Below are 17708 nucleotides of genomic sequence, written 5' to 3' on the forward strand. Positions count from 1 at the left end.
GAGGTTAAAAAAACCCTTCTCTTGTTTCTACCCTCGCTTCCCTCTCTCTCTCTCTGCTTTTCCTCTGAAACCTATTCCTCTCTTTTCCCCTGGCTCTCTCTCTACCTGTCACACCCCCTCCCCACCTCACCTCTCATCTCTCTCATCTGCCACTCTGCACAGCTGCGCCTTCGTTCATTTGTCTCTTGTGTCTCTTTCCTCTGTCTTCTCTCCCTCTTTATGATTACTATATAGCATCTTCCTGCCTTCCACACCCCACTCCCTAAGTTCCCTTGGTACATTTATCATTTTACATCTTTACCATTCAGCCATTTCTTTTGTCCCTGACCCAAAATACAAGTACAAACCTGAAAATGAGCATAATACGGGACCTTTAAAGGGCAGTGATGACCATAAAGACTGTCTTTCTCTTCATGTACAGCAGACGTTTCAATGCAGCCAGGGCCTGGGTTCCACCGCAGGGTTAAGCTACACACCCTACCTGACTCCCATGTCCCACAGCATGGGCCTGGTGCCCACAGATATCCTGCCCAGCACCCCCTGTATGGTCCCCGGCAGCCCGCCTGTCTCTGTGACCACCGGCTCTTCCTCCAGCCAGAAACTGCTGCGTACGGACAAGTTGGAGGTGACCCACCCAATCACAGTCTCTTTCTCTCTCTCTCTCTCTCTCTCTCTCTCTCTCTCTCTCTCTCTCTCTCTCTCTCTCTCTCTCTCTCTCTCTCTCTCTCTCTCTCTCTCTCTCTCAGATAATATGACAGCTAATTGTGAGGTCGTAAATTATAATTATGATAACATATTACTCTGAATATGCGTGTGCAAAAGATACATGGTGCTAATGAGTATAATTTGCAGCTTCAGAGTATTTTTGGTTGCATTGCATTTGTAACATCTGAAAAGATTTTCCTCCTACTGTGAAATGAATACAGGAAAAGGTAAAATCATTGGTTACCACAGAAGTTGTCATAGCAACAAATACAAGACACACACATACACGCATCTTTAACCTATGAATGAACTTTTTGAATCCAACTACTTGTTCTATAAGTCGCCCTCAACAAGGACCTAAAAGAACAAACACGTTTGCTGTTTCATAAGCAAGTAATTATTGACTTCAGTAAATATATTATTGGATGAGGCCAGATAAGCATTTCTCCCGTGTTTATAACACCGAGAAGCTTGTTCAGTTTGAACTAAAGGCTGAAAGGCACACAAACAATAAATCGAAACAACTCTGCGTACTTGAAACTTGCATTATCCTTGAGCATAAGTTAAAGAACATCTGATTGTGTTAGCCCTTCAAGAAATAATTCAATGCTTGTATCAGAAACATGACGCTAAAAAAAAACACAGATAGTGTGAGATTACAGTAAATTGGAAATCGCTCAACACAAACTGGTACTTGCTAGACAGCCACAGTGAGACGGGGACAATTACGACAACTTCTGCAATCCCCGCCTGCCCTTTGGCAAACAACACTGAATAAGAATAGCTTGGTGATTGAGGAGAGGGGTTTGTTTTCTGCTACATTTTAAAAGATAAACAACAATCTGCCTAAGACCTTGAGGTGATGCGTAGGTGTGCTCCTCTATGTGTTTTTCTCCAGGAGCGCTATCACTTAGCAACTGAATGAAGTTGGCTCTAATGAAACAGTATCCCTGTGAGACACGCATACACTCCCACACAAAACCAGCATGTGTGTGCGTGTTTGCACGTGTGTGTGTGTGTGTGTGTGTGTGTGTGTGTGTGTGTGTGTGTGTGTGTGTGTGTGTGTGCGTGTGTGCGTGTGTGCGTGTGTGCGTGTGTGTGTGTGTGTGTGCGTGTGTGTGTGTGTATACTCTCAGTGTGTCTCAGTCCCGGAGTGCAAGTCAAAAGCAGATCCCCATGTGATTATGAACAGTTGAACACTTACTGGTTCAGTGACTCCGCAATCATCTGGGTTTGGCACACGTTGCACTTAAGTTACATGCTGTTAAGACCTTTTCACACTGAGTCCTAAAGTAAATATATTTTTTTTAAACAAAAAATAAAGCTTGCCGTAATCCTTTTTAAGTCTGGTGCAGCCGAATGAAGTAAAACATACGATCCTGTGTGCAAGTGCAAGACACCCTATACGTGTTTATCTAAATATGTATCAAGATTGTTATTTTTAAAACCGTAGGGCTGCTCCATTATGGCAAAAATACTCATATTGATTATTTTGGTCAATATGGTGATCATGACTATTGAACACAATTACTCATTGACTTGAAACATCATGCATTTCTATTTTTTATTGTCTTTTTAACAGTGGATCTCTTGAACTTTAAATGTAATTCAACTGAACAGCAAATAAAATAAATAAATGTACAGATAATACATCATGTATAGATACAAACATTAAAATAATTCATCTTGAAATAAAATAAATAAGAACACCTCCACAACACACTGAAAAATGACTAAATTCAATAAATAAATAAAAAAGAGTCCAAAATAAATTAGATCAAATATGGTGTAGTGCATTGCTACAACCTACTGACGATTCCTAAACATATGCTCAACATTTTGTTAAACTGCATTCAACAGATTCCAGTCACTAAATCAATGCACCGCTCTAAAGGAAAGGACTGCGTTGGATTTATGACACAAGACAAAACATGAGCATCATTGTGAAACGGAATGTGGCACAAAAATTGCTTGATCTCAATTATCGTGTTTTCATAAAAGCCAAAATCATAATTGATAACAAAAGTAGATGAACTTCCCAGCCAACAGTCGGACACCAAAATGTCAAATATTTTGAGAAAATAAAATTTGGTCATCAAGATTTTGACGGCTGCCTGAGTTACTTTGCTGGTTGATCACGCAGTGCAGTAAGAGGTTGATAAGAAATACATTGAATTGGATGCAGCCACTGCAATGAGTATTTTGCTGTTTAATATTGTTTCCTCAAGTATTCATGGTTTGTATTTCTGTGTGTTTCTTTGTTTTCTCTCTGCATGCGTACATCTGTGTGTCTGTCCGTCCGCCTGACTCTCCTGCTCCCAGGTTTGCCGCGAGTTCCAGCGGGGCAACTGCGCTCGCGGGGAGACCGACTGCCGCTTCGCTCACCCGAGCGACAGCCCCATGATCGACACCAGCGACAACACGGTCACCGTCTGCATGGACTACATCAAGAGCCGCTGCTCCCGCGAGAAGTGCAAGTACTTCCACCCCCCGGCCCACCTGCAGGCCAAGATTAAGGCCGCCCAACACCAGGCCAACCAGACAGCTGTGGCCGCACAAGCTGCCGCCACAGCTGCAGCCATGGTGAGAGCACTACACCCTTTCTACTGTACCCTGTACCTACACAGTGGTAGAACACACACACACACACACATACTTGCTTATCCTTGTAGTAACCAAACTAATCTCCCAAGGTTTCTGCTTGTTTAGAGTACTTTTAGAGCAGGAGTTTGTTAGATCCGCGAAGGACAATAAGTCTATTTTATAGCGCCTATATACAGTTTACCTTTAACTTTCCTTTCATTGTAATATCCAGGGAGGCTTTATAGGGCACCAAATAAACAAGTTATTATTGGAGGTTTTATGGTTGTGGAAGAGCAAGTCATATTCCCACTCTAAAGAACGTATTCGTATTAGCGCAGAGGTTCTGGTACAAAGCTGCCGTGCCTAGTAACAGCTACCTGACGTTATACAACGCACATATTGTTTAAATTGTAGATTATAGATTGTTGTAATTCCATGAATACATACTCCAACTGTTAAATGTTCGAACACAGCCCAACACGACCCACGGTGTCTTTTGAGCAACTTTGAGCCAATTAAAATGATCCACACATAAGCTCAGTGGACACACGCGACATTATCACAAATCATCTTGGCTTACACGATATATAAACGCATGCTGCAAATGATGACACCCACAGTAACATAAAATGTGGAGCCCTGCTTTATTACTGTATAAAACATCCCCACCTCTGCTAGCTTATTCTAGTGGACTCCAGTGCACAATTCACTAACAATAGTCATCCCATAGTGAGGCCGCTGTATACAATAAACAGGGTTTAGCGAGACCTAAACGTCATCGGTATAATGCCGCAAGAACAATCTGTTATTATCTCTCCGCAGTCTGCTTTTATTTTCCAATGCCCTTGGTTCACACAGAGACAATGTGCTGGCTCACCCCCCATCCCACCTCTCCCCCTGCTCTCAATGATAAGTGCGGCTCTCTGCAGATGAGTGTAAATTGAATCGGGGATGGATGAGGATGTAGCATCACAGGTGGGGGTTTACCCTCCTCTGCAATCCTCCAACAGGCTGAAGGAGAGCTAGACAGACAGACAGACAGACAGACAGACAGACAGTGGGAAGGGTTTGGCAGTGTGACTTGGCTGTGCCCCACCCTCCCGCAGGCTCCGAGTGGCTTCTTTTTCAACGGTCCTTTGGCTGCTGCACTCGCACACCTTGTACTGCGCTAGTGTGCCGCTGACTGACTTTTTTTTCCCCTCCATGGCATGGGCATGCTTTTACGCGTTGCACATACCTCTGTCATTGGCTGGCTCATCGCTGCTTGCTCTCTTTGTCCTTCCTCCATCAAGCCCACAGTGCGGATGATAAGTCGACCTAGGTTAATTTGGCCCGTGCGTTTGTTGCAGCTGCAGGAAAGCAGGAAAAGGGAATTGAAACATGCATAAATAAAAGAGAGCCTGAGCCCCCAAAGGCGGTATAACCTAATGTTGACCCGTCAGCGCTGTTTTATTAAAGGCACCTTAGCTCAACAACTTCCCCATCTGGTACACAATGCTTCGTCAAACAGGAAGATTTCGTTTATCTTCCTATTGCATTCGCTTCACAATCCTATGCTCCGTGCTCCTCCTGTGTTCCTCACATGGCGAATTCATCAACTTTACGACCCAATTCCCAATTAACCATTGGCAGTTACAAGCCGTGCTATAGGTGAGCAGGGTTAACCTTAGGACAATGTCTTGTTTAGTCAGCACCTTTAATCCAATTTTCTTTTAGCCCTCAGCCTAAGCTGAAGCACTTTTATTGAAGCAGAGCCCCATTAAACCTGTATTGCTGCACTGCTGCAGATAGGTAATATCATTATCCATAATTCACTCTTTTTCTTTTTTTTTTAAATCTAAAGCAAATAAGATAACGTAAAACTGTAGGTAAGGTTACACATTAACTGATACAGTTACAGTAAGAAGATCCTATTACTGAGATTATGTTGTTTTTACTGTGCCACATTATGTGTTGCTTGCCATGCTGTACTCTTCTTCTTCATGCGAGTCGAATGCAGTCACCTTTGCTTTTCATGTCACTTTAATAGACCATCTTCCATTCAAACTAACCACAGTGTTTAAGCTTGTTAACACTGCAGCTCCTTAATAGGATATACATTGTTACGTGCTGTTAAACAATCCACATACGTGAAGCAAGAGGCTTGTGCATGGACCCCTTAACTGTGCTCATCACATCCGTGTCATCTTTTTTCCCCCCCTCTCAGCAGTGACATCAAATGTATTTTTTAAAGACTTAACTAAAGCGATAAGCTGAAATAAAACAGTTTATTATTTCCTCGGTAAGGTGGCTTCATACTAATATTAGGTTTGTAAACACTGTGAGATATTTGTTGAGGAATGTAAGAATAAACAGAGCTCCACATTCTGTGATTGAACTCGCATTGCGTCATCTCCCACATGCGCTCCAATACAGAGTTTTGTCACTTATTTCAAGCACTAGACGTGAATCGACACCACTACACGGTTAAACTACATTTTTCTTCCAATTCTTAGGACTACTTATTGTCGCCGCCGCTCGGTTGACAGCGTTTTCAACAGCCTCTCCCTTGAGTAGATTTAAAACCTGCCTACACAAATGTGTCCAGTTCTCGCTGCCAGTAGTGAGGGGCAGAGTTCAATAATTTGAGCTCGCTCACGTCCCAATCTGTCGTGGGAGTTTCTCAGGGCCAAAACCACCTTCAGTAGCACTGTAATTATTGTGTGTTATTGTTCAGATCTCACATCTAATGCCAGTACTAATAGTCTGAATCAGTTGTGTTTACTGCATTTTCTTCATGCGTAGATATACATACATATAAAAAAGTTGATTTACCTTGTACAGAGATAGCTTACGTTACTACTAAATGCTTTCCCAGTAGTTTTGAAATACATTTTTTTTTAACCAAAGGTTAATGTACAGTAGATGCTTTTTTTTGCTTTTGTACTAATTCAAAAAGTAGCAATGTTTCTTTAAAGTAAACAAAACAGTCTTTTGTTTATGTGCATGCCTATTGTTTTGTATGTGGTATACTTGCATTCAGATTATTTTTGTTTTTGTTTTTTTCCTTCTCACCTATCCACAATGCAATGCTGTCCCCCATGACGCACCTCTGCTTGCTGTTACCTGTATGTTAATACGCTTGAATCCCATTGGCCCACTGCCATCATGTGCTCGCTGCCTGCTAATTAAAGACTCAGTCGACTGCCAAAGCAATGAAGCGACCCCTCGAGGCAACTGTAGACCTGGTACTTTGACCTTTCACCTTTTGCTTTGCATGTAGCTTCTTTAATTGTACTGTAGCCACTCACAAAATTTAAGTTGGCTCTTTTGTTTTTTGTGAAACCCTGTAAGACAGTGTAAATATTTAGTCCTAGATCGTACTGTACATTTATTAAACTACAATGTAATGTTAAAATATTTCACACTATTTTCTTTAATGTGTTGTTGATTGCCTTGCTATGGTGTAGTTTCTCATTGTCCTTGTGATAGTTACAGCAAGTTTCCATGTTTGCCTTGTGCTGTGCATAGACAAATAACAAATTCACAAATATCACTGTTGACTTGTGTAAGTATACGGATCAAATCTGCTGTGCTTCTGTCGTGTGTGTGCGTGTGACCGCGTGTGTGTGCGTGTGTGTGTGTGTGTGTGTTCGGTGGATAGGCATTCCCCCACGGCTGCCTCCAGCCCCTACCAAAGAGACAAGCACTTGAGAAGAGCAACGGCTCCCTGTTCAACCACAGTGTTTTGCACTACCAGCAGGCGCTGGCCAACGCACAGCTCCAGCAACCCGCTTTCTTTCCCACAGGTAAGAGCTCCCAATGGATACTCATAGTTATGCAGAGCATGCAAACCCAGATACACTCACTGAATGTGCTCAGCTAACCCGTTATCCATCACAAATGTTGCTCATGCTAAAGTGAGAGCACCTCGCATGAAGTCCTATATTTTCTTTTGGAAAAGATTTATTTGAGTGACGCACATAAGGAGCCCTGCTGTGTTGGCGTGTGCTAATGTTTCAACTATTCACCGTGCCGTCCCAAAACTTTGATCTGCCAATATAACACGTAACGTCTGCCATGGTGAAGGGCATGCTTTGATCAGAGTAATGAAATATATATATATATATATATTTCCACTTGAATATTGCACAGCCAAGCATGTGAGCGAAAACAGGCCCAGTTGTTTCCAACTCAAAGGCTCCGTCGCTGTGTTTAGAATCCAGAACTTTAAGCGGTTTAAAGAAAATAATAACTTAGAGCAAAAAGGCAATTTTAAAAAATTCTATTTTGTTCCAATATTTCCAATTTAACTCAGCTGCCTTATTCCTCTTCAGTTCTTCCCCCCAAACAAAATGCACCGTGTCAACTCTTCCCATAGAAAGTAAAAGTAGCTTAAGCCCCCTCGGGCCAATCGCTAAGTGAGTTAGCTGCAGCTAACACGGCAGCCTGTAGCCACACTGAGTCATGAGGATGGAACTCACATCCCTCACTCCTCCTTTTACCTGCTCCTTTTGTTCCCCTGTGGTGTGAGATGCCTGACGGCGCCCCTCATCCCTCCCTCCCTCTCTCTCTGTATCTATGGGTTGGAGGTAGCCCTGGGTTAAAGTCGTGTTTGCAAATCGTGTTTTTACAGATCTGTTTTGTTTCATTTGGGTGGGGTTTCTTCATTTGATCTAGATCTGAGTGGAAGCCTGCGTCATCATTGTACTGACACTGCAAGATGCTGCGTTTGGCTCGATCACCCCTTTAGACTTATTCTCCCTTTTATTTAGTCTTACCTCCCTTTTTTTCTAGCTTATTCAGATTGCTGACATGCAAAAAAATGGAGAAAAGGATGAAATTCTGCCGTAAATAAGTGACTAATTATCCAGATTGTGTATTATTTCCTTCCCTTGTGGCATTGCAACACATCAAACGTGGCCACAATTTCATAATCTACAGTATACATGTATTTGCTTAATGTTTGATTTAGCTGCCTCTGAATATAAAAAGTATTCTCTCACTAACGCCATAACTGAATAAGAGAACTCCTCTGCTTGCTGCTGCAATCATAACTGTCCGACAGCACCACTGTAGCAGTAGCATCTGAGCTGAGTGAAGTCTTCAAGCTTTTTTTTTTGTCTAACCTTGTTGTTCTCCTCCCTCTCAATTAACCCATTTATTTCATCCTCTCTCTCTCTTTCTCACTCTCTCCCCCCTCTCTCTCACTCTCTCTCTCTCTCTCTCTGTCTGTCTCCCCACTCTCCCTCTTTCTCCCTCTGTCTTTCTTTGCATGAACACAACAGGGTCAGTCTTGTGCATGACTCCTGCTAGCAGTCTTGGTAGGTCCTGACCTTCCCTTTGATCTCACACACACTGTTTGATGTATAAAAGGGGTGGTGGAGGGTGGGGGGCGGGCGGGGGTGGAGTATCTGCAGCCCTCGCAGGTGAGACAAAAGGCATCACCCCCTGTGACGGCGATGAAACTGTTAGAGAATGTGATATTGTCATCAAACTGTTCATTTCTTTAGGCTGAGACAGGATATGAAAGACATGTTTGTGTCCATTTTGTATCACCTGAAATAGTTGACTCTCAGTTCTTGTGTCCCTGCTGACTTACTCGCTAATGATTGTTTGTTTACGATGAAAACAGATAAAATACTGATCTGTTCTTAAGCCGTAGGATAGCTACTGTCTGTTTGCTGTGCTGTGTTGATCAGGAAATTGAAATCAGTTTCCCAGAGAAGTTATTTCAGTCACATAGCCGGAGCGTTTGTCTCTGCTGGAAGGGGATGGGAATTACAAATTACAAACAAATAGTCCCAGTTGGCTAATCAGCAGCTTTAAAAAATGTAAAAATGACGACGAGGAACATTGATTTAAAATATAATATGACAACAATCTATCACACTTGCATGTTACGTGGGTGTTTGGCATCTTCCTGCTGTTCAACAGGTCAGCCCACATGAATTAGAAGAATAAAATTCCCATCCTCGCTGCCAAAAATGTCATTGAGTCATTGTAATTGGTGTCTTGTGCTCCTCAACCTCTCTGGGAAAAACAGCAAACTGATTTTTCCGTATAAAATTTCCTTACTTGTGATTGTAATCAGCTTCTCTCCTCTTGTTTTTTTGTTTGTTATTTTTCCTCCCACGCTCTCTTTTTTCTTTCTTTCTTTCTGTCCTCCTTGCTTTGCATTGTGAATGGTTGCATGCCATCTGCCGGTGTAACCCTAACGATGGCTTGCTGGCTCTCTGTAACATCCGCCACCACCATCACCACCACCACCATCATCATCATCAACAACAACAAACGACACCGTCGGCACACGCACATCACAACTGTTGCCATGGTTACCATAACGCTCCACCCACCTGTCCATTGCTACCACCTCCTTCCCTCTCCTCCCCATTCCTCCTCCTCCCTCTCCCCTCCTCCTCTCCCACCCTCAAACCAAAGTCCCAATGATGTACAGTGCTACGCCTGCTACTGTCTCTGCAGCAACAACTCCTGCCACAAGTGTCCCCTACGCAGCAACAGCACCAGCCAATCAGGTTTGCTCCTTTTAAAGCTTTCTTTCATCAGTCCCTGGAGCTCTGAATAAGTACTGCCTTCTAATAGGGAGCCGCAATAACCTGCAGCTGAGCCTTCCACGCCCAGCCCCTTGTCATCCATCCATCCATCCGCCTGCACTGGGCGAGCTCACACTGGCACAAAGACGCCTGTGAGTGGGTATTTTCCAGAGAATTTAAAGCCAAGGGGGGAATCTGAGCACCGTCTCATATTTCTCGTAAAACATCATTAGGCGCTCCCAACGAGCACTTCTTCAGAGCTCCCACATTTGCAAAGTAGTAGTTGTGTTGTGTTGCACTACTTCCTGGTTTTGTTTTGCATGTTCTGTTTTAAGTTTTATTTTCCACTTTTCTCGTTGTTGTCAAATAAGCCTCTCCATCTGCAACAGGGGCCATCATCTGTACTGCTTGTGTGCTACGCAAAACACACATTCTAGCAACTACATAAAGGCAATTTCTGCACAGCTGAATCTTAACAGCTGCTATGTTGGATTCTTTTTTTTCTTCCCCCCCTCTAAGTTTCTCCGTTTCACCTCTTCCTGGTCGGGGGATAAAAGGGAGAATAAATCATGTGAAGAAGCAGTTACGGGCGGCGCTTGTCAGGGTGAGACAGACACAGGAAAAATGATCACAGAAGCTGTCTAAAAATGGCCTCTGATCGGTGGCTCTCCTGTTGCTGCGTGTCAGCAGCAGCCAGGGAAGCAGGGCCAGGTTTGAATGCCAGAGTGACGCACATGTGCCCCATTTTTAACCTGGAAATTTCAGCACAATGCTGGCGCTCCTGCCTCACGCAGCTGGTAATCATTTACTGGTAGTTGAGTGTAGAGGTGCCTTGAGGACACGCAGATGAACAGATAAGTGTTCCACAGGTACAAATACACTCTAACTGGAAAACAACCACGTCATTTGTCACTGCTTGTTTTTAATTTTTCTTGTGCACAGAAAACATTAATTCAAGTTAGAGAATAAACTCCTTTAACGCACACAGAGCATTCATCATTTCTCCGAGACGCCCCTTTGATCATTAACCAAGGATCCGGGCCACAATACCTTGTGCTTTATTGCCCCTCATAGGCCAGCAGTGTGTGCACTTCCTGTGAATCACCGTCTCTTCCTGTAATTGGCATGCAGCAGCAGTAGCAGCAGGAAGCAGAGCTGCTCTTTAAAGATGCATGTGGGACAAGGAGCCCATGAAACACTGACGTCAGCCCCTCGCTGTCTGTCTCCGTCTGCTCCCTCTCTCTCTCTCTCTCTCTCCCTCCCTGCTCCGCCCTGCATAAAGATCCCTCCAGCTAGGACACGGTTAACACTCATAATCACCAGCTGTACTGCTACAGTGCACGCATGGTTTACTACAGTCATCCCTGTCGTATGGTTTTTCAAAATAAAGCCAGATTGTGTTGTTTTTTTTTCATTCTGTAGGGGCACATGCTGCAGACGTCACTGTGAAAATAACTGTGAAAAACAACCTCAAACTGAACTGCACACCCAGAGTTTGACCTCACGCTAGCCTGTTAGCATTCATTTGCATCTCCTTAACTGTTACATGGCTTCTTCAAGATCATTTTGACAGTCTTAGTGAGGAGAATTCAATGATCATATTGACATCAATCATGTAGCTTTTGCTTTATCTTGTGCTAAAAGAACATTACACAGTGAGTAGTGCACATGCATAGAGGGACAGGATGTTGCAGACACGTCAAGAGGTTCAGAGTCTGGTCAACTCCTGACCGTCTGAACTGTCACCGTGACACGACAAGCAGGAACCAATCACATCATCCCATGTTCCAGCTCATATTGACCATGTGCTGACAGTGCCGGGGCTGCTGCTAACGTCTCTGCTCTCTCTGGAGATTGTGAAGTTACAGCACCCCCAGCTGTCTGAATACGGCATTACGTTACCGACGTTACTTTCCGGGCTGTGTGTGACGCGCCTACTGAACTCACAGGAAGATAAAGTTGGTATAATTAAATAGGATTAGAGATTGTTATATTGAGCAGCTCTTCAGATAGAGGAGCAGGGTTCAATCTCTTACCTCCCTGTGGAGAGATGTTTATCACATTTATTCAAATTAACACACTGGGTCACTAAGAGCCAATGCAATTAGAATATTAATCTGATTTTTAAAATAAAGATACAAAAGTTCAAACCTCCACTTAAATTGAATTATCATCATCTGCCAGGCTGAAACATGCTGCAAATAAGGGCCTGCAAACAATTCTTTGTGTTTGTTTTTACCCCCCTGTGGTACCAGACGGGTGGGGTGTACCGTCCTGTATGTGTTCGATCCCACCCATCTGGCACCCAGTTATATTTTCCTATAAAGCACTGTGAACCGGGCTTTTCCTCTCAGCCCGTGCACATCACACGCTCTCCACCTGTGGTGACCTTTTGTGATGTGTGATGTCACCAGTGGCTTCTGTCCTTTACTGGCTGTCTATTGTATGTTAACAAGCACCGCGCTGCTTTGTACTGTGTCGGCTTGCTGCCAGAGGCGACCACATGATGGCGGCCAGCAGCTCTTCTTTCTGTCTTCCTCCCCTATAGACCATCTCTCTCTCTCTCTCTTCTTCTTTGTCTTATCTCTCTCTTTGTGGTGTGTTGGATCAGTCTTTCTTTCTAAAAAAGAGAATACACACAGAGGTGACCAGACCTGCGTCAAATGCTATTTGCAAGTAATCAGAGGCTCTACTGAAAGACTGGACGTAAAAGTGATGCCTACATGTCTCTGAATGCTTAAAAACAATTATAAACAGTCTTTATGATGCATCGCTGAACGCTTTAGACTCACCTCATAGCCCTCTGTTCACGTCTCCAGACAAATCTGAGTGAATGCTCTCACGTGGCTTTTCGTGATGCATTTTCAATCACTTTTTTTAGCGCTAAACTAACAACAAACAGGAAAAAGCAACAAGTTTACCAACCAATAAGAGCAACATAAAGTATGGGTTTGAAAACGCCGTAAGAGTTAAGAGCCATAAAGTTTAAATTGCCTACTTTCACACCTCTACACTGACCAATCAGGGCCAAGATGTGGAGGTTACACATCAGACATGTTTGTTTGGTATTAAGTGAGGCCTTAAGTAGGCAGAAATAAAGGCAAATAGTGTTTGACCCAGATCACATCATTGTACTTATGTTGTTATGTATATGTGTTTTAATTATAATACAGTTTCTCTCTTACAGGTACACTAAACGTGTCTCTCCTTGTGTTCTCTCTGTCCCCGTCCTTGTGTCCATCTCTCTGTCTCTCTCCTCCAGATCATCCTGAAGTAAGTTTCAGGAACAGAACGGAGTGTGACGAAGCTGCACTAGGAAACCCAAAACTGTCCCTGTGTAAATACTACCTTACCTCTCCCGTAGAGGTCCAGCAACCTGCATGCTAAGAGTGTAACACTTCAATTTAACCGTAAGAACTGCAGTGCCGGTGTAACACACACACATTTAAAAAAAAAATAACAATAATAATTTAAAAAAATAGACATATACTGTATGTATTGCTAGAAAAAAAAAACTATTAACATGAAAAACATCAAAAATATTCTTATGTATAGTACGACATACATAGCAGACACACTATAGAGGTTCATTTTAACAACTGTTCTCCCAAAGTACCGTGGATACCCTTTCTTTCATATTTATTCTAAAAACCGCTGCACAACGTTCATCCCTTTGGTTAGTGGAAAAAACAAAAGACGATTGATTTGCACTATACGAGACATATAGTGCTTAGTGGGAAAACAGGAAGAGTCACAGAGAAACCCGCGCACAACCACACCAGCGCACTCGGCGCTTTTAAAGAGTGTCCTCGTCTCGCCGTCTTTGCTTTTCTCTCTACAAAAGTTGAATGTCCTTGTGGCAGACAGGCTCGTGTTTTCGTAATGTGACTGTTCCTGCGAGGGTGCCTCCGTGACCCTCACCTGCCCCAGATGCTGTTAAGATGCCATGATGAAGCTTCTCCCCACCCCCCACCCCCCTTTGCCAACTTTTCATCTCCGGAAAACATCTTGCCAAAGTTGAAGAGGTCGGTGGAGTGAACCTGCCGGAAAGCAGAGCCCTGATAAATTCTTTTTTTTCTCTCTATCTCTCTCTTTTGCCATTTGCAAAAGCTGCTCACAACGCACCCTTTATTTGTTTCGGTGCTGGGTTCAGTTCTTTGTTCAGGAGGAGCCGTGGGATAGATTGTGCACGGATTTTTGCATGCAGTCGGGACTGGGGGAAGACAGCGCCCAGTGTTGACGGAAGATAGTCGTGGCCATTACCGAAAAAGAAAAAAGAAGCCTAAAGGCTCGGGTCTGTGCCAAGGGCTTAACAAAGCTTGAGGGTTCGTTCCAGACATACCAAGCCTTGTTAGTGTGCGCATGTGAGACTGATGGTCTGCCGGCAGACTGGGACTTGAAGCGAGGTCCAGCAGGCGGTGACAACACCAGGCCTGGTTAGGAGAGGATTTCGGGGGGGTGGGTGAGGAACTTAAGTGCTAAGACTTAACAAAAAAAAAACGGTGCATTTGACGACGCTCGTCAAGCAAAAGATGACTTGAACTTTGACTGGAGGGCTATCTGTGACCGTCGGTTGTCCTGTCCAACCCTACTATCACCGATAATCCTGTTCCATTTTAGAAAACTGTAGAAGTGCCTAAAAAATGCTCAACAACAACACGTTCATCCAGAGTGTATCACTGAACGTCAGACACAACACACACCGGCTGTCGGAAGCGACGTGGACTTTTTTGGGGAAAGACATCACATCTTCGCGGATCGTTACCGGGGGAAAAAAAAAAGCGAGTAACCGCTCATTAACATCACAAGTGACTTTATGGAGACGAAAAGAAGTTCAAGAAACGACAAATCAAAAACTAGCTTTGTAGAATGTGTGGTGACTTTCACGGTGTACCATCGTTTCTTACCATGGTTTGAGTAGTTTACACGAGGAACGTGAGTGAGAAAAAAAAATGTATTGTAAACTGTGTAATGTATGTAAAGTGTCTCTTATTTTGAGAGTTTATATTCATGGTTCTAGAAATGTATTCAAAGTTATTTAAAGAAATTGTGTTGTGTCTACTATCAAGGTATTTTTGAACCCTCCCCAAAAAAAAAATCCTCCACCATCTCCACCTCCATCAACAATCATTTCCAGCCAAGATCTCATTATTTTCCTTTATTTTAAATAGTTTTTAACTCACTAACTCTATTCCCCACATTTCAAACATCTCAATGTAATCTCATGTTGCTTGATTAACATTGACGATCCACAATCACACCTTGGAACAGGAGTACGTCACTCCGGTTTCACATTTCGGTTTCTTTCGCCCCGATCGTCTCCACGCGCCCTTTGATTCGCGCGTGCTATTCGTGTTCGTGGAAGGTGGTAAAAGTTTTTATTTCGTCGTAATTTATCTTACGTTACTCTCGTTCAAATTTTTAGTCCAAAACAACGTCGTTAACTATTCTATTTTGAAATGAATGTAATTTATTGAGCTGTGCCGCGTTCTGCACGGTTGGTCATTTCAAGGTCTAACCTGTCAGGTCAGCGAATGAGAAGTCGCACACACACACACACACACACACACACACACACGTACACGTCTGAGGGCTGGGATTTCAAAAGTCAACCTGCCGATGGAGAGCCACTGGATCTTTCTTGCCTTCTCATGGATCAAAAGATCCCGGCGTGGCAGCGATGAGCGTAGTCATAGAGATGCTTGTGTCGTTGGGGGGAAAAAAAAATGTTTATTGTATAGATGACATTTTACCAAAAAAAAAAGAGAAGAAAACTCAAAAAAGATGTACTTTTCACTCTAGTATAATAGTATTTCATAACAATATTAAGTTGTTGCCGTGGCAACCAAATGTTGCGATTACTAAAGTTGGGTATTTTTGTAAATGACATCGTTTCGTTGATTTTTTTTCGTTTGTTTCCTTTTTTGCTAGAACACGCTGTACACAAGGTAGATTGTAAAGAACATTTCTTATTCTTCACTGAGATTATGACAATGACCTGATATTTTCATTAGCCAACAACAGCCTGTATAGTGCTGTGAGTGTAACACTTAAATAGATTTAAAGTCATCAATGTTACATAGATTATATATATAAATATATATATATACATAAATATATATATGAGAGCTAAATAATCTATAAATGAATAAGTTCAGATGTACAACTCTTCCCCTGACAAAGGACCTGTAGGTTCCACACGGACGTTGTAGTCGAGGCGTATGTATCACTAGAGTTAAGGATTGCACTTTTCATATTGTTTAAAGATGTGATCAGTTTTTCATTTCCTTTGAGGGTTTACAGGTTGCTCCTGCAGTAGATCTGTGTATCAATCAGAAGCAGACGCCAACCGGCAAATCACTTTAATTCAACATGTTGCATGAGAATACAATATTTTCTTTTCTTGCTTAATGATAATGTACTGAATGTTCCTAAAGAGTCTGTACGCAAAATGTCCTCATTTGGTGACCTTGACTCCTTCTTGAGATGTAATGTTCTTGTTTTTGTTTTGTTTTTAAATGTGTTGGCAACGATTGACTGATGGGGGAAAGAAAAAAGAAAAAGAGAAACGTGAGCACTTTCTGAGCAGTTGGTCGACTGAGCAGACTCAGCTTATCCAAACACTTTGCCTTATCTTGAGTCCATCGTGCTTAAGGTTTTATGTTGTTAAGAGCTCTTATGAAATTGATTAAAAAGAGACTCCAACGGGTCCCTTTTTCCCAGATCCCTTCTCACTTTCATTTCAAACATGTCTCTTTATATCTGAAATCATTTTTGGGGTTTTAACGTGCACATCACTAGGCCAAAAGGGGGGAGGGGGAGGGGGGAGGGGTCCGGAAGAGTGAACAGTCATGATATTATTCTTCTGGGCTCTCGAATCTGTAGTGACATCTTTTTGTCCCGTCGCCTTACAGTGGCACTGTGTGGAGTGTGTAATCCATAGCTTTAGCCAGCAGAGGGCGCCACACTGGAGACTGCAGGTTAGGAACTGTGACAGCCTGTGCCATCACTGTTGCAGTGTTCCCCACAGACAAAGAAAACCCCTAAGGATAAATTGACAAGAAGACCTTCATGGGATTTATAGTTTCAATGTAATCATTTCTAAATGTATTCCTTTTCTTTTTTTGTTTTTGCATTTATTTTGTGCTACTTTATGTTTCTATAGTCAAATGTTTCTTTGGTTCCAGCAAGATAGTGTAAAATCTATTGAAAGAAAGAAATAAAGAAAATCAAAGAAAGCTTTTGGCTGGATCTCTTATTTGTGTGTCGCGTAAAAGTCACGTTTGTGGAGCATAAAGCTGAAGAATCCACGTCTTTGTGTGCAGGATTTCTACTGTGTTTCTATTCCCAGTAAGACTAAATCTTCCTTTGACTGAAATGTTTCTTCTGGACCTTCTCAAAGACCCGGCTGGTCCCTGAAGTCCACTCTGGGAACCAACTGTGGCCGCTGATAGGCTCCAAGACTTGTGTCAGCCTTCACTGAAGCAGCCCTGAGCTTCACTATTTGCTTTATGGCACAGATGATTGTGATAAGGCCTCGGACTGGACAAGCAAACTCTTTCATTTGTTGTTCTTCATGCCATTTCCTGTCACTGCAGTGGAGCCTTTTTTGAGTTAAGAAAAAAATATCTGTATGAGGAGTCAGTAATGCCACAATTCTAAAAGACTAGTATGGAGGATTTAGGGCATGGGTGTCAAACTGATCCAGTAAAGGTGTGTTCTTGCTTGGTTGGAATGAAAACCTGCAGCCACACGGCCTTTACTGGATCAGTTTGACACCCACGATTTAGGGGGATCGATTGGCAGAAATGGGCGGCACGGCGGTATGGTGGTTAGCACTGTGCCTCACAGCAAGAGGGTTCCTCGTTCGAATCCTTGCTGGTGCCC

The 17708-nt window shown here is 42.9% G+C and overlaps 1 protein-coding gene across 12 annotated transcripts in view; it reads left to right on the forward strand.

Moving 5' to 3' along the window:
- The window catches only part of LOC310964676 (muscleblind-like protein 2a), a 49594-nt gene extending 32535 nt beyond the window's left edge, over positions 1-17059 (forward strand). For 3 of the 12 annotated variants that reach the window (XM_083937898.1, XM_083937894.1, XM_083937899.1), the window contains exons 4-9: positions 422-625; positions 3028-3288; positions 6462-6515; positions 6932-7076; positions 8556-8591; positions 13084-17059. In XM_083937898.1, coding sequence (XP_083794024.1) covers positions 422-625; positions 3028-3288; positions 6462-6515; positions 6932-7076; positions 8556-8591; positions 13084-13208 — 825 coding nt within the window. In that variant the 3' untranslated portion in view covers positions 13209-17059. Of the gene's footprint in view, positions 1-421; positions 626-3027; positions 3289-6461; positions 6516-6931; positions 7077-8555; positions 8592-9708; positions 9804-13083 lie in introns of all 12 variants that reach the window. The other 9 variants (XM_083937900.1, XM_083937904.1, XM_083937902.1 and 6 more) reach the window with 9 other exon arrangements.
- The last annotated feature ends 649 nt before the right edge of the window (positions 17060-17708 follow it).

The sequence above is a fragment of the Echiichthys vipera genome (genome assembly GCF_963691815.1).
Source record: "Echiichthys vipera genome assembly, chromosome: 23".
In the NCBI taxonomy this organism is placed as follows: domain Eukaryota; kingdom Metazoa; phylum Chordata; class Actinopteri; order Perciformes; family Trachinidae; genus Echiichthys; species Echiichthys vipera.